This window comes from Micromesistius poutassou (genome assembly GCF_964030765.1).
Source record: "Micromesistius poutassou genome assembly, chromosome: 18".
Taxonomy (NCBI): domain Eukaryota; kingdom Metazoa; phylum Chordata; class Actinopteri; order Gadiformes; family Gadidae; genus Micromesistius; species Micromesistius poutassou.
This window is the reverse complement of record NC_140288.1, coordinates 14,903,190-14,924,818: the sequence shown is the minus strand read 5'-3', so window position 1 is coordinate 14,924,818 and position 21,629 is coordinate 14,903,190. Positions and strand designations below refer to the sequence as shown.

At 43.7% G+C, this 21,629-nt stretch overlaps 4 protein-coding genes across 6 annotated transcripts in view; 2 read left to right on the top strand and 2 right to left on the bottom strand.

Annotated features, from left to right (window-relative positions):
• On the bottom strand, nucleotides 1-679 carry bbln (bublin coiled coil protein; the record flags this gene model as incomplete). The annotated part of the gene is made up of 2 exons (XM_084483149.1): nucleotides 545-679; nucleotides 1-230 (listed from the first exon to the last, which is right to left on the bottom strand). The coding sequence occupies exons 1-2, from the start codon at nucleotides 621-623 to the stop codon at nucleotides 1-3; spliced, it is 309 nt and encodes a 102-aa protein (XP_084339275.1). The 5' UTR covers nucleotides 624-679.
• An 876-nt stretch (nucleotides 680-1,555) lies between these two features.
• trim23 (tripartite motif containing 23) lies at nucleotides 1,556-8,990 on the top strand. Of its 2 annotated transcripts, XM_084483062.1 has the most exons (11): nucleotides 1,556-1,661; nucleotides 2,251-2,413; nucleotides 2,944-3,065; nucleotides 3,745-4,023; nucleotides 4,376-4,558; nucleotides 4,896-5,111; nucleotides 5,859-5,993; nucleotides 6,271-6,400; nucleotides 6,701-6,811; nucleotides 6,913-7,037; nucleotides 7,354-8,990. In XM_084483062.1, exons 1-11 carry the CDS (start codon nucleotides 1,566-1,568, stop codon nucleotides 7,531-7,533), a joined length of 1,740 nt encoding a protein of 579 aa, XP_084339188.1. In that variant the 5' UTR covers nucleotides 1,556-1,565; the 3' UTR covers nucleotides 7,534-8,990. The 2 variants fall into 2 exon arrangements, with proteins under 2 accessions (XP_084339188.1, XP_084339189.1); XM_084483063.1 differs by lacking the exon at nucleotides 3,745-4,023.
• A 266-nt stretch (nucleotides 8,991-9,256) lies between these two features.
• Nucleotides 9,257-13,850, bottom strand: ppwd1 (peptidylprolyl isomerase domain and WD repeat containing 1). Its single transcript, XM_084483403.1, has 11 exons — nucleotides 13,700-13,850; nucleotides 13,467-13,569; nucleotides 13,232-13,335; nucleotides 13,026-13,146; nucleotides 12,447-12,894; nucleotides 11,936-12,126; nucleotides 11,556-11,745; nucleotides 11,018-11,199; nucleotides 10,395-10,476; nucleotides 9,916-10,098; nucleotides 9,257-9,493 (listed from the first exon to the last, which is right to left on the bottom strand). The coding sequence occupies exons 1-11, from the start codon at nucleotides 13,839-13,841 to the stop codon at nucleotides 9,350-9,352; spliced, it is 1,890 nt and encodes a 629-aa protein (XP_084339529.1). The 5' UTR covers nucleotides 13,842-13,850; the 3' UTR covers nucleotides 9,257-9,349.
• Nucleotides 13,851-14,213: 363 nt separating this feature from the next.
• The window catches only part of cwc27 (CWC27 spliceosome associated cyclophilin), a 23,041-nt gene continuing 15,625 nt past the window's right edge, over nucleotides 14,214-21,629 (top strand). The window contains exons 1-11 of one of the 2 annotated variants that reach the window (XM_084482742.1): nucleotides 14,214-14,222; nucleotides 14,545-14,630; nucleotides 14,829-14,925; nucleotides 15,333-15,445; nucleotides 15,767-15,910; nucleotides 16,074-16,172; nucleotides 16,284-16,384; nucleotides 16,475-16,544; nucleotides 16,932-17,011; nucleotides 17,119-17,146; nucleotides 17,248-17,411. In XM_084482742.1, coding sequence (XP_084338868.1) covers nucleotides 14,589-14,630; nucleotides 14,829-14,925; nucleotides 15,333-15,445; nucleotides 15,767-15,910; nucleotides 16,074-16,172; nucleotides 16,284-16,384; nucleotides 16,475-16,544; nucleotides 16,932-17,011; nucleotides 17,119-17,146; nucleotides 17,248-17,411 — 938 coding nt within the window. In that variant the 5' untranslated portion in view covers nucleotides 14,214-14,222; nucleotides 14,545-14,588. Of the gene's footprint in view, nucleotides 14,223-14,435; nucleotides 14,631-14,828; nucleotides 14,926-15,332; nucleotides 15,446-15,766; nucleotides 15,911-16,073; nucleotides 16,173-16,283; nucleotides 16,385-16,474; nucleotides 16,545-16,931; nucleotides 17,012-17,118; nucleotides 17,147-17,247; nucleotides 17,412-21,629 lie in introns of those variants that run through there. The other variant, XM_084482741.1, reaches the window with a different exon arrangement.

Below are 21,629 nucleotides of genomic sequence, written 5' to 3'. Positions count from 1 at the left end.
TTATTTCTCAAGGTCTTTGTCTTGTTCTCCTGGGGACGATAGAGAGGAGTCCTCTTCCTCTTCCTCGTCCTTGGTCGGGGGTCCAGTCAACTGAGCCCGGAACTCCACCCTGGCTTGGCGGTTGGACTCCAAGAGTTCATGCAGTTTCCCATTCAGAGAGTCATTGCGGTCTTCCAAATCATCCAAACAATTGTTAATCTGATCCAGCATGGAGTTGATGGAAGCATATTCTGAAAGTAAATAACAGAATGAGAGTAGGCGGGTACAAATCTACTTTGGATAATCTGCTGTTGGATTGAATGAGTCAAATTAAAACCTTCAATCATGCTAGCAGTTTGGAGGATCATGTTGGTAGTAACTAATAATGTAACTAATAACATCAACTATTCTTCAAATCGAAAAGGTATGCATAGTGAGTATGGATAGGACTTGACAAGTTTAAAACAAAGTGACAGGCCACCTTTGGATTCAGCAGCCAATGCATTAGCAGTTGTTAGCCCACATAAGACACAATAAAACAATGCATGACTAGCTGTATTTCTACCTTCGTCACTGAAATCATCTTCGTCTTCTATGCCCGGGTCGTCGATAGAGATGGTGGGGTCACCATTTGGTCCAGACATTGTTATTTTTTTTATCGTTGATTCTTCACGTTCTTCCAGTTTAAAGCTCGAAGGCGGTCATGTGATGAGAGGCTGACGTGGGCAGGGCTAAAGGGTGTCGTCACCATTAATGTATGTCGTCACCGTGTCGCGGTGATGTGTCGTCACCCCGTTTTTTTTGGTCGAAATGGACAGATATGCTACATATTCAAAGGCATGTCAATTAATGTCTAAGAAAAGTAAAAAAACAAAACAGTTTTTGTTGTTTTTGTATGAGTTGTGAATTCACTTGCTCCACTCAATCTCAGAATCGGAATCAGCTTTATTGGTTTGCGTAAACAAACAAGGAATTTGACATCGGTTAACCCTTTGCTCTCAAAGTACAACACTCACTTAACCTATTGTTTATATATAAAAATAAAAAATAAACAGAAAGAACAGTACGAAATATAAATATACTGTTAAGTATACAGTATAACAATACCATATAATTTACACACAATAATAATTCAAGAGAGGGAAGAAATGGTGCCAATAATCTGTAATGATGTGCAATAATCTGTGAATTACTGAGAAGAATCTGAGGATTTCCATTCAGAATTATTGATAGATTCCTCATTTAATAATTCCTTGTCCTGACTAATAATTTGATAGTATTTTTCTATTTTTGAAGGGTGGGAAAGGTACAATTCACTATTTTACTTTTATAATGAGAAGCGCTAGATCTATCATGAAGTCGAGGCAGCGTAATGAAATGCGCATGTGCGAACTGATAAACGCAGTTTATAATTATTGTATATCTTTATTATGATAACGAAATGTGCGTTATCAATCGCTGTTAAAATATATACCCCACTTCAATAATTGAAACAAAATAAATATTTTCTAAATAAAACATTTAGTAAAGACGGAAGTGATTGAACAACAATTATCCTGCTTTTGATTCATGTATGGTTGCACAGAATGGCCGCTGCAGCAGGCATCAACAAACAGAGCGCCATAGCCACCATGGACACCTGTGTTCGACACGGCAGGGGAGCTCACGGAAGCACGGTCAAGGTTAGTCCGTTATCAGCCCGTTTCATCCATACTTTGCCCTCTGATTGCTTCTCTCAGAGGAAGCCGCAGGGATGCCGTCCTGGTGGCTCTTCGCTGCTGCGTTGGCCTCAGTGCTGTGTGCCAATGTGGTATCGGCGGCGTTATGCGCCAGAATAATAAACACCCTGTTTAAAAGTGTTGTACTGACGATGATTAAACTCCACGAAGCGATAGCTGCACATTTACACACTTGTCAACTTGTTAAATTGGTTTCTAGAATGGCTTTCCATAGTACACAGGCTAGCTCTGAGTTAGCCTACGGTCGGTGCCACTGCCCATGCTAACTGAAGAGGTGCCAGCTTGGAGACCACTTTAATGTGAGCAATAACAACACGACGTCAACGTGGAAACCCTAATGTTGAACGTTTGCGTTAGCAGTCAATAGTAAATCATATTAGCATCATGTTAACATAAGCGTTGTGCAAAACTTAAGTTCTGCTTGATTGCTTGTTTACAGTGGAGTTTTCCCATGCGTCGCGGCCGTGATCATCAGATTTATTCTGTGTGTGTGTGTGTGTGTGTGTGTGTGTGTGTGTGTGTTAATTTCCAGGTACTTGAGTGCGGGGTATGCGAGGACGTGTTCTCTCTTCAAGGGGATAAAGTCCCTCGACTTCTCCTCTGTGGTCACACCGTGTGCCACGACTGTCTTACCCGGCTGCCCCTTCACGGCAGGGCGGTTCGCTGTCCCTTTGACAGACAGGTCACTGAGCTAGGTGAGCGGAGAGAAATCTCTTCTTACTGACGTGTCACGTTTTTGTCTGAAGCTAAATCTGTATCTTGTTTCCCTGCTTGTGAGGAGTTTCTTTAAATGGAAAATCACGTCAAACCGGTCCTACTCCTTCCCTTGTTGATATTGCTAAATAAGTTAGTAGCTGCTTTTCAATGTTGGAAGGGACAATGGCAGTTTGTTGGAAGGGACAATGCATAAGACCCTGGAAATACTGGTGACAATTGACGAACAAGCCCATGGCAATCGTCACCACTGTGTTCCCATTTATGTTCCATTTCATCAACTTGCAGACTTTGACAAATGTGCATCCTGTTAAAACAGTCCATAGTGTTTCATGGGTTGATGGGACCGAAGCTAAAAACAAGGTTGCAGTTCTTAATATCTATTTAGATTCCAGGATGTGTTAACCAAAGAATGTTAACTCTAATGCAAACTGCATCACATCGGTATACATTTTCCGCTGATATTCAGTTTCACGGTAAACACCAATATAACTTATTCTTTACTTTTCAGGAGATTCTGGCGTTTGGGGCCTGAAGAAGAATTTTGCTCTGCTTGAGCTGCTGGAGCGGCTACAGAATGGTGCGTCCAACCAGTCTGGTGTCGCAGAGGACGCCCTGAAAAGCATTGGAGAGGTAAACTGATCCACACAGTCAATAGACCTTTTGTTTGAACAAGCAAAGCACAGAGGCGGAATGTAGCAGAGCTTTCCTTTGTTGTACAGGACTATGGCCGACCCGGAAATTCCAAAATATTATTTAGCGTTTGTCCCGGGCACGGCTTCAGGGTGAAGGGGTGTAGTAAATGGTCCTCAGTTATATTGTGCTTTTATCCAAAGTGCTTTACAGTGTTGACTGGCATTCACCCATTCATGCACAAATTCACACACCGACGGCGGAGTCGACCACGCAGGGCGACAGCCAGCTCATCAGGAGCAAATGTGGAGCAAGGGTGAGGCGTCTCGCTCGGGGAGCCCACCGCACTCAGCTAGGAGGACCCGGGGATCGAACCAGCCAACCCGCTCTACCTCCTGCGCTGATGCAGCCCCTAATGTCGTCTAATGTCCAAAGCCCTTTAAGATTGTAGATGTGATTTAAGAGCGACGACAATTTTGGATAAGAGCATCTTACAAATTAGTTAAACGTATAGTCGATTTGATCCCCTCCTGAGGTATCTTACTTTATCCCCTCCTGAGGTATCTTACTTTATCCCCCTCCTGAGGTATCTTACTTGCGTGTATCTTACTTTATCCCCCTCTGCGGTATCTTACTTTCTCCCCCTCTGCGATATCTTACTTGCGTTCATGTCCCCCAGTGCGTTATCCGCTGCGATGAGGACGAGAGCCACACAGCCTCCATGTACTGCACGGTGTGCGCCACACACCTGTGCGCCGAGTGCTCCCAGCTCACGCACTCCACGCGCACCCTCGCCAAGCACCGGCGGGTGCCACTGGCCGACAAGCCCCACGAGAAGACGCTGTGTCCCCAGCACCAGGTGCACGCCATCGAATTTGTGTGCCTGGAGGAGCCCTGCACCACAGGCCCTCTCATGTGCTGCGTCTGCAAGGAGTACGGCAAGCATCAAGGACACAAGGTAGGGATTGAGTTAGGGTGGGCAGCAGTCCCCATTGATTAGTAAAAAAAAAAGAAGTGAATTGCCCTGTGAATGTTCATGGATGGATGTATAGGTAGACTGGCAGAGATGGATGGATGGATGGATGTTGAGACATACGGGTGGGGATGGATGGATGGATGGATGTATTGAGGGACAGACACAGACATGGGTAGATGAAAAGATGGATGTCTAATGAATTGACTCGGGCACTTTGTTGTTTTTTGGTTCTCATGTTGAACTTAGAACACACTTTGTTGCAATGTGATGGAACTATTATGCACAAATCCTAGCAGACTTTCTAATTTGTATGCTTTCTTCTCCTCTTCATCAGCATAGTTTGCTGGAGTCAGAAGCCAACCAGATCCGCGCGTCCATCCTGGACATGGCCCACTGCATCCGTTCCTTCACAGAGGAGGTGTCCGACTACTCCCGCAAGCTGGTGGGCATCGTGCAGCAGATCGAGGGAGGGGAGCAGATGGTGGAGGACGGCATCGGGATGGCCCACACTGAACATGTAAAGCTATCTGATGATGGAGGACAAAACTTGAAGATCATTTTTTAAATTGTTTTTATTTCACTCTCTGATGCGAATACCGGGTACAGTAGTTTGGTTGTTAGGGTGTTTGTCTCCCAGCTAAAAGGTTCTGGGTTAACCTAATGTCAACCGTCTGTATGTTGGCATCCTCCCAAGATGTCCTAACCCCTACCTAATCACAAACATTTTTTATCTCCTCTTGAATATTTGACACTGGTAGTCAGCATGAAGATGATGATTTTTTTTTATTTATAAAAATGCAAGACAAGACACATTTTTTAGCAATTAATTATTGATTTATTTCCTCCCCCCACAGGTGCCGGGCACGGCGGAGAGTGCGCGGTCCTGCGTCAGGGCCTACTTTGCGGACCTCCACGAGACGCTGTGTCGGCAGGAGGAGATGGCCCTGAGCGTGGTGGACGCCCACGTCCGGGAGAGGCTGATCTGGCTCCGGCAGCAGCAGGAGGACATGACCATCCTGCTGTCCCAGGTGTCCACCGCCTGCCTGCACTGCGAGAAGACTCTCCAGCAGGTGGGTAGGAACACGGCCGGGTGAGGGGCGGGGGCCTGGAGGGGGCCGGTGGCACGCGGGGGGGTTTGCCAACCTGTACTTAACAACCCCTGCCTTGTTTCGTGACGGCCCATCTCTGTTGGCTGTCATGTGGTTTTCTTTGGACGAAGTCTCCCATAGGGAAGAATATTGTGGGCGTTGTATTTAGTCATAAAACATGCATGCCTCGCACTGTAAGAACGGTTGCTTTCAAAGCTTTGCCTTGCAAGACACCATGCTAGATTGCCTAGTGTCTGGATGTATGACAGCAAATTATCAAGGAAATGGTGGACAGAATAAAAAGGCACTCTATGTGTGTGCATTTGCATGCTATTTGACTTCATTCAAACTACTTCCACCATCCATTTGAAGATGATTTAAAGCTTGTGCTGGAATCGCTGCTCCCTAGCCTGATAAGGAGAACAATGGCACATTGGGGGTCCAAGTTTCAGCATTTGTTTATTTGTGGTCAATTTCAATATATATGCTAATATTATTAGCATATAATGTATGTTTTGCTAGTCCTGCCATATTTTTGCTACAGTATTTGTGACATTTAACAATGAAAATAATAATATATCTTCTATAGCATATTTGTTGCTTGCCATGTCACAAGGGACTACACTGTTCTGAATGACCACTGTTATACTGTGACAAGGAAAACCCTTTTGACTTTGTCGAGTATTGACTTTGTCTGTCACTAATCTGTTTTTTTTTTTTGTGTTGCAGGACGACTGCAGAGTTGTTCTGGCCAAGCAGGAGATCAACTGCCTGCTGGAGACCCTGCAGAAGCAGCAGCACCAGTTCACTGAGATAGCGGACCACATCCAGCTGGACGCTGGCATCCCCGTGACCTTCACTAAGGTACCTCTTTATGACACGCTTAGGGAGTTTGACTCTCAGCCGACGGGTTCTGGGTTCAAACCCAGATGTTCACATTCCTTGAGCCTAATGATGATTAATGATGGGTGTCTTATAAAGTCACCGTAAGACACTTTAGAAGGATTCAAAATAGTGTAAAATGGTGAAAAATATATTTATATATGTTTTAGAAAATACGTAATAATTGCCATTCAGTCAGGGGAAGAATTGTATTGTATTGTGTTGCATTGCAATGTGTTGAAGTCCTTCTTGTTTTCAGGACAACCGAGTGCACATTGGCCCCAAGATGGAGATAAGAGTGGTCACTTTAGGGCTGGATGGAGCAGGGAAGACGACGATCCTCTTTAAGCTTAAACAAGACGAGTTCATGCAGCCAATCCCCACCATCGGTAAATCATCCATAATTCGAAGTGCCTCTGCTGTTGTATTGAAATCTCCATTCAATCAGATATTAAGAGCTTTTTTATTGTCAAGTGTCAATACATAATGTTTAAATCTGCACTGTTTTAGCTAATCAATTAGCGGCCTCTAGTGGCTTGAGTTGTAGCTACAGATTTTATATATATATATATATATATATATATATATATATATATATAAGAAGTTTTCTTGATAGTTTAACCCCCTGCCCACAGCTGGGGAAGGCGTGGGGCAAAAGTGTGACAGAATAAAACGATTCCATATTCCAGGTTTCAACGTGGAGACGGTGGAATACAAGAACTTGAAATTCACCATCTGGGATGTGGGTGGTAAACACAAGCTCAGGCCTCTATGGAAACACTACTATCTGAACACACAAGGTAACTTCTATTCTCTTATTTTATGATATCTGTAGTAGTTGGACCAACACTGTTCGGGGTAAATATTTTTAACTCGGTCCTCGCCTTGTTTTTTCCCGCAGCGGTGGTGTTTGTGATTGACAGCTGTCACAGGGACAGACTGATGGAGGCCCACAGCGAGCTAGCTAAGCTACTGACGGAGAAGGAGCTGAGGGATGCCCTTCTGCTCATATTCGCCAACAAACAGGTAGAGCCTGGCTACCAGTGGCAGTGTGGTAGAGTTAGCCGTTTGACACTGTCCACGTGGTGTAGCTATCCAGCTACTACTGACCACGTGGTACAGCTAGTGAGCTAATTAAAGCTAATGAGGTACCACTATTACTCGCTAGCTTGATAAAGCTAGCGAGTAAACACTTGACCACAAGCAAACACTGACCGCAAGCTTACTGTGCTGAGGCAGTTATGAAGGGCAAACCCACACTGACACGCTAAAGCGAGCAGGCTAACAACGTCTGTGTGGTGGAGCTGGCTTGCTGAACAAGTCCTCTTGTTTTGCGCGGCAGGACGTACCTGGGGTGGTGTCGGTGGAGGAGATGACGGAGCTCCTGAGTCTCCACAAGTTGTGCTGCGGGAGGAGCTGGCACATCCAGGGCTGCGACGCCCGCAGCGGGATGGGGCTCCACGAGGGCCTGGACTGGCTCTCCAGGCAGCTGGTGGCCGCTGGGGTCCTGGATGTGGCCTAAGTCCCCCTTCCATCGCTTCTCTGGGTCCTTCCTCCATCTTTACCTTCTCTATAAACAAGCCCCCATGCGGTCCCTTCTGCTCACCGATACGAAACGCACATTACTACTGCGTGAACGAGTTCTAACCGGCTTAATGCCTTCAGATACTAATACTTGTATACTCGGGAGTGATCTCTTGTGTAAGAACTTGATGGCTGATGCCACTGATGAGGATTTGACGCATGGAATTAAATTCCACATGAATATAATCATCAATCGTACATAAACTCAAACCAAACTTAAAAGCTTACAGGATTCCTAAGGGACACCCGGTGAATGTGTTGACTTGTTTAGGAACCTCTGTGATGCTTATTTACTTGCAGCTTCATGACATCCCTAATGTATTTACTCTTGGTGAAATGTATCCCGCCACTAACAGTTAATTATATGTGCTTGGGTTTTGTTAGCCTTCATAACCAATGTGAAGAATATCGATCAATGACTCAAAATACAAAACGTGGTTTATATTAACGCACTTTCGCTTTTCTACAGACTAGCATGGAACAGGAAACACAGCATATGAACAAAATTTAGTATCAGTTGATGGACATTTTTCTTATTTCAGTGTACTTACCAAGTAGTTACTGCAGAGGGCGTGCTTCTAAAAATCCTTGTGTACCAAACCCGGGTTCTGTAATGAAGTCTGAGGTGTGTGAGGTTTTTCTACTTTTATTTTAAGTGTATGAACTTATTTAATGCCATAGCTGGTCTCTAAATGGCACGCGATTTGGTTTGAGTTACCTATGTGCATTGTTTTGCATTGAATCTAATGTTTCCGTTACCGAACAAGGGTTAGTTGAGTTAACTAATGACTTTATTTAAAAATGGGGAATAGTGGCAGTTGCAAGTAAGGAAAACTTATGACAGTATGCTGCCTTTTTTGTAAGTGGAGCTTCTTATTTGAGGTTGATCAGAATGCACTTGTCCACTTCCTCTGCCACTTTGAGGACTATCTGCTGTCCAATGTGTTGCAAACATTTTTCAGTCCCTTTTTCTCGCTGCCTCATTGAGTATGACCTGTGAAAAACCTTTGAATTAACGTACATCGATATCTAAGTAGATGTGAAACGTAGTCATGCATTAACAACAAATTGTTTTATATTGCATATTAAGGAGCCATCATTTGGTTAGAAGTGTCATTGCTATGTAATGTTTATAACTTGTATCTATGTAAAGAAAAAAAATAACCTGCATGTACGCAATGCCTTTTTTTCCCCCTCCGTTCCTTAATTTTGTTAATTGTGGGGATTGCCCTTTATCTACACGTAGAAGCACAGTTAAACCATCAATTCCTGTTACCATTGGACTTGATAAAGGCTTTTGTAAGTTATGTGAAGCTGTAAAATAAAGTTGAACTCCTGCCTGGATAGTAATTGCATTTGGTAAAACCAAACTTTTGACAGTATACTGTTTGTAACCTCTAAACTACATGGTTGTCTACAATTAAAGGAGTTAACTTGTGTCAATACAACATTTGAGTGAGTCGTGATAGTGCAGGGGTCAACCACCGGCTAAAAAGGTTCTTGGTTCGTTCCCAATGCCTTCAACCTTCTTGTAGGCATCTTAACCAATACATGGTCCTTAAAGACCTTTATCTGAATTTCCTGTAAATCACTAAATTAAAGTCTTAAAAATAACCAAATGGTAGTATGAAACGGATAACATTTTACAATCCGAAAGAATAGTCCTTGAATAAACACTTTATTCTGTTCATAAAAAAGGCGAGTAGATCACATCTGTACATAATAGAATGAGTTAAAAAGGGGGCTGGTCCTGATCACTTGATGGTGATGTTAATGATGCTGATGTCCTCGTAGGGCTTGTCCGTCTTGGGGTTGACCTTGACGTTGGAGATCCTCTGGACCACCTCCATGCCTTTAGCACTCCTCCCGAACACCGTGTGCTTGTTGTCCAGCCACGGCTGAAAACACAAGAATCGATGAGGTGGTGTTAATACAGGATCAAAAGTTCTTTATTTTTATAGATGTTTTTATTGGATTTTAGATGTGTCATCAAGGAGCAGGTAGGGGTGAGGAAACTTGCTTGCTCAAGGACGTCTACAGATAAAATGCTGACATTTGGATTTCAAACCCAGAACCATTTTTACAGGGAGCAAAGCGCCCCAAACATCAGACTATCCCTCCCCCCTTCTCCATGTAGCTTATTATCAAGTGTCTTAAATTAATAAAAAACAAACCACCTATCAACCCGTGGGTTTAATGGGCTCGTTAAAATGTTAATTTTCTGCAAAGGTTTTAACAAAATGGATTGCTACAAGTGAACAGACACCCAGAGACCCACCCCCCTCTCCCTCCCTCCGGACCCCCCCGGGAGGCGACTCACGGTGGGCACGACTGTGAGGAAGAACTGGGAGCCGTTGGTGCCGGGGCCCCCGTTGGCCATACTGAGGGTGTACGGGCGGTCGTGTCTCAGCGTGGCGTGGAACTCGTCCTCGAACTCCCCTCCCCAGATGCTCTCGCCGCCCATACCTGTGCCCGTGGGGTCGCCCGTCTGGACCATGAAGCCCTGAACGGGAAGAAAGACGGAGATCACGTTAGTCATTTTGATTTATTAATCCCATGGGTCATTTTCTACTAAAAAGGTGATAGGTCAATGGTCACCAGGACGGCAACCATCAATTATTAATGTCCATTATTTTAATGATTGAGTAATCTATGAAACGTTGATTTAATGATCTGAAACACAGCATTAAGTATTTGCATTCCTGAAGTTGAAGGGAGCGCGTGTTTGGAAGTTTTGATTGATAAATGACCAAGAAGAAAGAATGAGTTGACTTGTGCGAAGGACCAAAACAAACGTACCTTGATGACTCTGTGGAATATGTGGCCGTTGAAGTAGCCATTTCTGCTATGAACACAGAAGTTCTCGACCGTTTTGGGGCATCTGTGATACATCAAAAGTAAAAAGTAAAAAAATCCAAATCACTGCATACCAAGTAACCCAAGTTACTTTCATCCAAAGCATCTTACAATACCGTACGGTGCGACTAATGTATACATTGTTAGAATGGGTGGGAGCAGTGAGAGCTATAATCTATAGGACCATACCGGCCTGGGTGATCAAACCACCATAGCATCCCTCCTGGATTCACTAAAACAACCGTTGCCAATATTCTTTGCCAAAATGACTCACCATACAAGAACTTTTCCAAATGTCTGAACACAAAAAACTAAAGTGCTATTCCATATTGTTTACATTTGTGGCAGGCGCACGTCAAATGCTCCTAGGCCGAATCGGTACAAGGAAGACTAGTGATACTGGTAATGGATGTTTCAGTCAAGCCAGAAGAGACTTTGGGCTGCTTTGAGCACCAGGACCGGTACGGCCCTTAAGGTTGATGACTCAGGATAACTCAGTGAAGCCCTGAACAACGGTTTGATCACCCAGAACGGTGACCCTTAAAGTACTGAGATAGGCCACGTACTCGACTGGGAAGAGCTTGATGTGGATGTCCCCCATGGTGGTGTGGATGATGGCGCTGTCCGACACCCTCTTGGGGCCCTCGGCCTGCGTGGCGGCCATCACCTCCTCCTTGGACGGCTTCTCGTTGAACACGTCGCGGTCCGACTCTGCGCTCTTGGTGTCCACCGGCTCCCTCCTGGAAAACTGGACAGATATGAGACATGAGTAGAGGTGGCCGCGTCATAACCGGTCTTTGTACCACTGCCAACCCCACCGTTGAAGATTTACCATTTTGCTATTTAGCAGCCGAGGCTCTTTGCCAAAATGACGTGGCCAGAATTGAACAGTATTCCTTTATCAGGAAGGGCCATCTTGCTCACAGATTGCCCAACAGGTAGATGGAGAAATTGGGGTTCGAACCAAGAACCCTTCAGCTTCAGTCAAACATCCTAACCGACTTAGACAATCTTGGCCCAATAAACTGTACACATTACATGTTGCTAGGAAGCTACTCTTCTTTGGAATATAAAGTGTGTCACATTGTCTGGAGGCCTACGCACCATGTAGAAGCGGTTCTTCTTGAAGGCGGTGCAGAAGATGGTGGGGTCAGGCAGCTGGTTCTGCAGGGCCGGGTTGTCGGAGGCCGTCATCTCCACGGTGGGCGCCACCTGGCAGGCCTTGGCGATGCCCTGGAATAGACACAGCTTCACCACGCGGATGTTCTCCAGCTTCCCCAGGATCCTCACGCACCTAGGGAAGAAAGAGGTTTATCATGGGATCATTATTTGATCGATATGGTAAGGATAACCTACAGAGTGTGCCCGGCATTCCGGTTTCCGGTTGACGAGCATCTGGGAGGCCGCTTCCATTTATGTTAGACCTTCAAATCGTAGCTTGGGCTCGTCTAGCCGTTTCCATCCATGCAGTGGTGTTAATTTACCTGTTGGTTTCCACATTGATGACCTTGATGCCAAGCATAGTCCCGTAGAGGACAAAATGTCCGGTTTCGTCAAAGATGATGTTGGTCAGTCGGATGCCGTCCACCTTCTCCAGCTCCCTCTCCTGGGCCATGCGCCGCCCAAACTCCATGTCTGGTAACTGCTGCCTCATCTGCTGCAGCTCTGTGAACATCTGGGGTAGAATACATGAGGATTGAGTATGATAGGCATAATCAACATATAACACTGTATTATTCCTGGGGGAAAGGGCAATATGCGTTACAGAATAAAATGATATCATGTGCAAATCCACAGAATAACTACAAATAAGAGTGGTAAATGGAATATCAGCATTTTAGATGCACAAAAGAAGTACAGATTTATATAATCAACCGAAAATAATGGCCAAAGGAATTTTAGCCATTATTCTCAGTGGATTCACCTTAAAATATCAGTGGGAGTCCACGGGCAATGCGAGATGCGATTATACTCAAATACAAGACAGGAACCTACCGGCAACGACTCATCGAACACTCTCATCAGTTTCCCAGTGAGGAACCGGAAGATTCTCACTTTGCGGTCGGAGGCAATGGTGGCCATTTTCTTGCCATCGGGGGAGAAGGTAAGGCTGGTGGGGTATGTCTTGTTCTTCGCAAATTCATACAAGTCTGTGTCTGTTTTGTACTCCCAATCGACGTATTTGGGGAACTTAAACTCGTTCCGGTAGCCGGTCCAGTATTCTATCATTCCTGCTTTGTCTGCAGAAACGATGACCTTGAATTTGGGGTTCAGGCATATGTTGGACAGAGGGGAGGTGTGCATCTTGTCAAAGATGTGAAGTGGCTCGCTGTTCCCACGTCCATCGAAGACAAAGATCTTCCCTGTGGACTTCTCTGACACGGCCACGGTGTAGATGGGGTCCCCTGGGTTGTAAATCCATTCACACTGGCCCGGGTGAAAGCTGCCCACAGAACAAAACAGCCATTAGACATACAAGGAGTATAGTAGTGTCCCCTTTCTACTGGTAATACAGGCACATCATCTACGTCATATGCTTTATTGACAAACTATGCCTTGTGGAGGGGTACATACCCTAGTTTCAGCATGTTGATCATGTCAAAGTTGACAACATCGAACACTTTCATTGCCTGATCGTCTCCTACAGAGCAGAAAATAGCCCCCTCGGAGCTGACAGCAATGCATTCCATGAATCCTGCAAAGAACAAAACACATGCTTAATATGACATTTTCCCAACATTGAATGCATGCAAATGGTGCATGGGCCACTATTTTCTTACCCAGATGGCTGCGAAAGTGTTTAACAAACTCTACTCCCTCGTCCTCCCTTTTCTTCCAGAATTTGACATGGCCATCCTGGCTTCCAGTAATGATGAAGTCGGTCCTGTAAGGGGCACATGATTGACGTGAGAGACAAAAGCCAGAGACACAACCGATCACTATCCTGCTCAACCGTATCATCACCACAACATGGAAAAGACAACACGATAACGAAGTGAGAACAAATGGGCTTACTTAGAGCAAACGATTTGACTGATGACGTCTCTGTGCATGTAGCTCCTCTCATACATGGCAGCCGACGGCAGGTTGTCCAGATAAACGCGTTCATATTCCAATACTTAAAACAAAAAAACAAACAGATACATATCAATGACCATTTTCGAGGGTCTTCAAAGTTAGAAGTGGTCTCTTGTGACGAAACAAAGCGGGACGTCCGCCCAACAGACCAACCAATTCAACCCACACACCTTTTCTTTTTTTGGTCTGGGTCGCCTCGCACGGCATGGGCCCGACCCAGTCATCCTCCTCTTCTTCTCCTCCTTCTCCATCCACAGCTGGATTATCATCTGCTTTACGTTTCAAATCCACACTAGTTTCTTCAGCCGCCATCGTGGTTTCAAAGTGTTGTGGTTCTACTTTTTTTTAGTTCCGTTTCCGTATCCGTTTCACGTTGAACTTGACGAGTAATACGTTTAAAATATAACAGCGCCCCCTACCGTACAAACATCACATAAAGCTTGATCAGTGGTCAAGTGCATTTGGGACATTTATAACAACAGGGGAAACGTGTATTTTTGTAAAAAGGCCTATTAATTATAACCTCTTAAATATTTCCCAAAACCCCTCTTCACTATATACTTGTGAAGAGGGTTTCAACAAATATTGCCCACAACAACTTTCTAGTACCCAGACAGAATGTCTCAAGCGTTGTTTCAGAGGGCGGATTAGATCGACGCACACGAATAACCCAACAGCAAAACGACAAGAGGGGTACTTTTACTATTAGTCGTTTTCATTTGTTGTTTTAAATTAAAATATATATATATTTCTGAAGTAAAAACTAATTTAATATTATAATTTACAATAATACAAGTTCATTCTAATTTTCAAAGTGATATAGTAATAGTAAATATTCCTAAGTCACATGTTTCCCCCTTGTACTTGACGTAAACAATGTGTTCGCTTGTGTTGGCTTTACGAATATGGCTGTAGTGTATATTCAGTTTGTTGTATAGTTATTCAATTATCTACAATATTAATATACGTATGAATTAATGAAAGTACTTATCGCACATTAATTGCAACGAAACAGCAGAACACTTCCTTTGTAATCCGAGTAACAGAAGAAACGGTGGTATGAGCAACATTTACATTCAAGAACCTCCAACAAATGGGAAGGTGAGCGCGAATGTTTACAAGTTTGGTGCTTTTATCCCGTTATTATATGTCCAACACTATTCAAGAATAACCTAAATTGATTTTCTTCATTTCCTGTTCATATGACGTTCATATACAACTCTACGTATGATCTGACGGCCACAATGTGCAAAGCGTGTGTGTTAGAGAAAGTGTAATTTCTATCGTTTCCTCTGTCAGGTTCTGCTGAAGACCTCAGCGGGAGATATTGATATTGAGTTATGGTCCAAGGAAGCACCAAAGGCATGCAGGAACTTTGTGCAGCTGTGTATGGAAGGTAATGTACTGCCTCAGTAAACATTTGGTCAAATGCTACTTACACATTTCAATTCTATGATCTTTCACCCCTTTATGTGAAGGACTATAGCACAAACAACAATATGTTCCTCCTGCTCGAGTGTTGTCTTCTATTGAACAATAGTTATCATTGTCGTCAAAATGCACAAGAAAACAAGTCCCAGGGCAATCCAGTGGCCTTTTGTCAGATAATCCATCCTGCCATCATTCATTTAATCACTATTTATATTTCCTAAAACCTCTGTTTGAATGACAGGAAGTCATCCTTGTACCAGAAGTGTCCCTCCAGCCTTGTTGTGACTTAGCATCAATGTTTTTAGGAAACATCTGATTGCAGATTTAACCATGAGTATTATTTCATTGTACATATATTTTTCTGTTTGACAGGTTACTATGACAACACAGTATTCCATCGTGTTGTGCAAGAGTTCATTGTCCAGGGAGGTGATCCAACAGGAACAGGAAGTGGAGGAGATTCCATCTATGGACGACCATTCAAGGTCTTGACCCCTTTTGAAAATTAGTTTTAATAAAATATTCTTAATTTTATCTGTCGGTTCCAACTACTCAAAATATCGAGTGAATTTTTCTATTTTGGTTAAGAAAGCCAAACATGCAGCAATATCTATGAAATACCCGGGATGTAGGGGATGTTAAAGAAGAAAATTAGAACCTTAAAAAAGGCATATTACAGAGCTGAAACCAAACCGCAGCCTTATAAGATTTGCATGTGTATTGTTCTCTTTTTCATAGTTGTAGTTAAAAATGTAATCACCAATTAAATAATGACTTTTCATGTACCCTTCATTCTGTTGTTATAGGATGAATTTCACTCCAGATTACGGTTTATTCGGAGAGGTTTGGTTGCCATGGCGAATGCGGGCCCACACGACAACGGCAGCCAGTTCTTCTTCACTCTGGCACGGGCAGATGAGCTCAACAACAAGCACACTATATTTGGCAAGGTAAACATGCTCTGGGTTCTCTATCTCAGTTGGAAGCGTAGGGGTACGAGTCCCACTACATGGATAGAAGCAATCCCAAAATTTCCACAAATATATTCTCTAGAAAAAGAAAAGCTTTTTGACGTTTTGACGTCGCAGCTTTTCCTAAATTCTTCCACCACAGGTGACAGGAGACACGGTTTATAACATGATCAGGCTGGCAGAGGTTGAGTGTGACAGTGACGAAAGACCACTCAACCCTCACAAGATCAAAACATCCGAGGTATAGAAGATTTGCATTCACAAACTAGTGTATATTGTTTATTTTATTGTTCATTTACTTTGAATAAATACATGTAAATATATAAATGTACTTTATAAATGTTCCTGCCAGGTGTTACATTCTCCGTTTGATGACATTATTCCTCGGGAAAGTAAAAAGTCTAAAAATAAGGACAAAGAGGAGGGAAAGAAATCGCAGTCAAAAGCCACCAAGTGAGTCGACTGCGGTCTTTTCTATCTATAGCTGTAAACCTTCTCTATCCTTTCTTTTTTATTTTATTAATTGTATTTATTTTTATATAGGAACTTCAGTCTCTTGTCGTTTGGAGAAGAAGCAGAAGAAGAGGAGGAGATGGTGACACAGGTTAGCCAGGTAATGAGTTACAAGTTTTTGTATTTATTTAAACACTTGTCGCTTAGTGTAAGCTAGCTATCTAGCTCCTATATATGAAGAGGTCTCTGTTTCTCTGTTATATTATGATGGATGGATATACATTGTGTTTGCGCCATCAAAAAGCCAAATTGTACATGTCAAGGAATATGCACCATTTATCATGTATATAGCATATTAAAAGGATAAATGGTTATTTTTTTAATGCACGAATGAATACTGTTATGTAAAATCAATGTTGGAATATATTAAATGTCCATTCATTTCCTGGAAGATGAGCACTCAACAATACCCTCTTTCAAAAATGCTTATGCTTAATATTTAAACCTATATATTGCCACTTTGTATTTGTGTCTCTTGTCTCTCCAGACATTAAAGGGAAAAGGCAAAAGCAGCCATGACTTATTAAAGGATGACCCCAGCCTTAGCTCTGTCCCGGCAGTAGATAAGTATGTGTGTAACGCAAAAGCACATCTCATAGGGATTAACCATAGCTGCCTTTGTACAACAATATCTACGTGCTGAATTGATTTTATATTCCATATTAAACTTGCAGGAGAAAGAAGAAAAACAACACAGAAGAGGTAGGTTTCAAATGAAAATAAAAAACGTTCCTTTTCGTTGTTTAATTTTATATAATATCTGGAATAAAAAACAATGTATACATGCATTTTTACCCTCCTAGGGCGACGGTGATGACGGTGCCATTGAGGACTTTGACGGAGGTGAAGAGTATGACTCGGAGCAGAGGGAGAAAATGAGAGCTGTCATCGCTCAAAAGCTGAAGAAATTAGAGGATGCCAACACAAGTGCCAGGGAGGGAGACCATGAGAAGAAGACTAGTCGCAGGTAAACACATGCAAACCGTGCCCACTTACTATAGTTATTCTATTAGGACTACTTAGAAGGCCCCTTAATACCTCCAGGTGTCATGTTGATGGGCATTTACAGAATCAAACCAATTGTGACGTCACAATGGGGGATTAACCAACCAACTGGAAGGAGTCAACCTAATAGGATTAGAGTTCATCTGCTATCATACATCTGACCTGAGTGGCCACGCCCTCTTGTGATGTCACAAACGGATAAATTCTAAACCTCTAGAAAAGTGTCACAAGAAATCCTTGTGTTACTCAGTCCTTCCCACCAGGTGGCAGGTTTGTTCAACAAATAGCAATGCATTGGTGACAGCTCCTTCTTTAGTCACTCAATGACCTGTGTGGTTCCTCATGGGCCAGATATTGAGCCATAAAGCATACTAAACCATTATGGAGATGAACACTTACCCCTGTGATGTAAATCAATCACATCCTCAAGGTTATGCTAAGGTTTCTCCCTGTACAAGGTCTAAAATATTTAACTTTTTACCCTGATATTTATATCACTTGGGATAATGGGATTTGCATATATTGATTTATAATGTCAAGTGATCCATCATCATTTAAAAGTCAACTTTATATGCTTCTGTTTAAGGAGGATGTGGACACACATGGTCGTGGATATATTGTGAATATTCAAAGAGAAAGTCATTTTACACTCACCAAGTTAGCAGCAGACAATTCTTTTATTGGTCTCTGTGTAAGTGGTTGTGCTGGATGTGCTATACTAATACTATATGTTGGTTTTAACATAAGGAAACAGGCAGACTTTAATGCCTGGGTTTCTTCAAGCAGACTGAAAATAATACTACCATCGATAGCCAAGTAACGCACACACACACACACACACTCCCCCACAGCCATCAAGCTCTACTGTGAGACAGAAACCAAATGACTTAGCCCTGCTATTGTGTAAGCACCCAAACCACATTACTTACTGCTATAGTATAAGCACCCAGACCAAATTACTTAGCCCTGCTTTAGTATAAGCACCCAGACCAAATGACCTGGCCCTGCTATAGTGTATGAGAGGGACAGCAAGACAGAAACAGAGTATGATAGAGAGAGGTTGACAAAGGGAGACTGAGGGTGAGACAGACAGACAGACAGACAGAGGAAGTGAAAAAAACAGGCAGAGTGAGAGACAGAGTAAGAGACAGAGACTGAGATACTGAGAGAGACACAGAGTGAGAGCCTGAGAAACAGATGCAGGCGATAGTGTTCACATCAGAATTTTATCTCATCTCTCTCTCTTGATGTTGGTGGTTATGTCACTATGTAGCCAGTTATCGCCGGCCGGTATCCTCTTCACAGGTGACTACCTTCCGCCCCCCCCCTCCACAAACACACGTACATAACAGCCCCGTCCCCTTCTCTCATTAAGCACTAATGGGATAAGGAGTGGGGGGGGCCCCCGGGTCAGCTGTGTGGGACCCTGAGTGACAGCCAGAGCGATGCGGGCAGACTGTAGTGTATTAAACCCAAGCGCAGATTGTTATGCTACAAGAGCCGTAACCCAACACAGTGGTTTGTCTTGGCAGGCAATCAAAGGGCAGGCGGTTAGGTACAGTGTTGGACCCACGGACAAAGTCTGCATTGTTGGAGGGGAGAGGGGGCAACCCTCCCCCACCCCTCGCTCTCTCCTCTCTGCCTGCTGGGAGTTTCGGCGTCGTGCACAAGAAGGGAAGACCGACTGTTATCTAGTCATCTTTTGGAGCTAGCGCTGTCTGGCTAGCTCTCTGGATGCAGTTCAGGAGTCAAATGGGGGCTTTAGCTGTCTTGTGTATTTTGGCAGTGTGGTTATTTGATGGAGTCTGCACTCCCTTTAGTGTTTCCGTTGAGTAGTTAGAAGTCGTATTGTACTTGTTTAAGTCTTTGATTTGTGTAATTGTATAATGATTTCAAAATAATGTACAGTTCTTTGACGTTCGAAGATGAGTCAAAGTAAATGACTTGTTTTTGCTTTCTGTGCAAGAATGTTCTCAGCATGTTATCTGTATGCAACCCTCTTACATGAAGCAATAGATGGAGAGCAAAAGATTCTCCCCCCCAAGATCTGATTCCAACGGTTTCTGACTGTGTTTTGACTATGGCCCAAGTCTGGAGTTCCTATTTGATGTGGGCCAACGCAGGTTCTCCTCGGTAGGGGGCTTGAGGTTTATTAAAGACTGACAGAGGTCCCAGAGCGGCGTATGTGGCAGTCTAGTCACCACTTCTTCTGGTTGAGAACCAACAGGGCATGACTGGAAAAGCCGAGTGTTTCCAGATGCCGGGCATCACAACGTTATCAGCTCCTTCCCGTAGATTCTGACTCAGGGCTCTGATACTCTTTATATCTCACACGATGCCATGACGGCGCTTTGTTATTACGAGTATCGTTTAGGAGTATTTTACATCGAACCCCAAATGCAACTGTATAACAGCTACAGTTTTAAACCAGGGAAATTAGAATGTGATTGCTGTTTGACCTCCTCCTGCATTATGTCCAAATCTGTACCATTGGAAGAGGGAAACGCATCATACCACTTCTTTGTATGATTGATATCCGCGTAGTGAAATGAAACCATGGCATGCAAAGGCCGCAGTTGAGGATAACGGTACTCTCACCTCCTTGGACCCCAACCCCAAAGGGTCCTTTCTCCCTTCCACGGGACCCTCCGGGTCACCCTGCAGTAATTGGATACACCTGTCTCTTGTCATCACTCATAAACCAACACTTTCTCAGGGCGAGGTTACGGAGATCAAAAAAAGCTTTCCGATTTTTTTTTTTTTTTTTTGGGTGTACAGAAACCAGCTAGAGATAATCCGGTTCTTTGGCAAGCGAGCAGTGTGTGTTTTGGAGTTTTACACATAGATCTCCTTGTCCTGGCTGAACATCTGGGTGACCGCTCCACTGGGAACGGGTCCAGACCGATGATGTGTGTCTAAACTCCGTGAAGAGCCGGGAGAAACGAAGCACCTGAAGAGAAATCACTGAGACATCATGTCTGACACAGTCGTATTTCTTTACCTTCTTGGCCTTGTAGTTCAGGCTTTGTGGATAATGATCGGGTTATTTACTGCCAAAGACATTTTTATCCAAAGCATCTTCCAGCGAATGCTGATACCGGGAATTATGGGAGCCATAGATGCACTGTATATACTATACTATTCCGACCCTATAGTTCCTATACATACTGTATATGATGGAATACTCTATCCGGGGAAGGTACTATAGGGGTTGAAACCCTTAATGTGTGTGGCCTAACATGGAGACAAGCCTATCCCCTCCTGCTCCTTAATTGCATATATTCGATATTCAATGATCTATCAATCCATTTTTTTTACTCTCTAAAACAGAACAACACCACATATCACATTTCTGGATGAATTACTAAAACATTGAATCAATAATACAACTTGAAATCAATGAATTGCCTCTTAATTGACTAATCAATTAAATTGAATAATTCCATGAGCAGTCATCACCAGAATGCATTGGTGAAGCGAGACAAGAAGAGGCTGCTTTTGGTCCACCGTGTGGGCGATGTGTGTGCGTGTCTGTGTCCAAGGATCTCTGCGCGGTCATGCAGATTCCTGTGTGGTGGTCAGATTCCTCTGATTCCAGCTCCCAGCACGTCTTGACTCACGCTCAAGCCCTGAAGAGTTTCCCTGAGGGGAAGGTCAGCGTGCCAGCATTGTTACCCTACCTAGCCCATGAATTAGGAGGATTGCATGTATCCGGATCACGCACTCCCTTTACAAATGCGGTGGACGTCCACTCAGGGAAAGGCCTGGGTGGCTGCGCTCGGCGTCCTTGTGGCAGACCGATTGGCATCGATCGAGGTCAAGTGTGTGGTATACGACTCTTCATGGCGGGGTCCTTGTTTCACCATAAAATCATGGCCACATAATTACTGCTGGATAACGACTGCAGCAGATGAGCCTGTAAAAACAAAAACCGCCTCTAGTCTAGATCATACTGTCCTAGGTCATTGCTCTGTATCGTCGTCCGAGCCCTAGCCAAGCATGTGCACCAGTAACTGGCAGTCCTTATAGAGTCTCCCAAAGGAGGCTTCATTCTTTTAATTTATTTTTTAAAAACCAAGGGTTCTCCATGCAGATCTCCTGTCGGGACTGTTTGTCTGGCAAGCCCTCCAACACCCTCCGACCTCATTGATTCCTCTTCCCGGCCTTCCGTTCTTTTAAA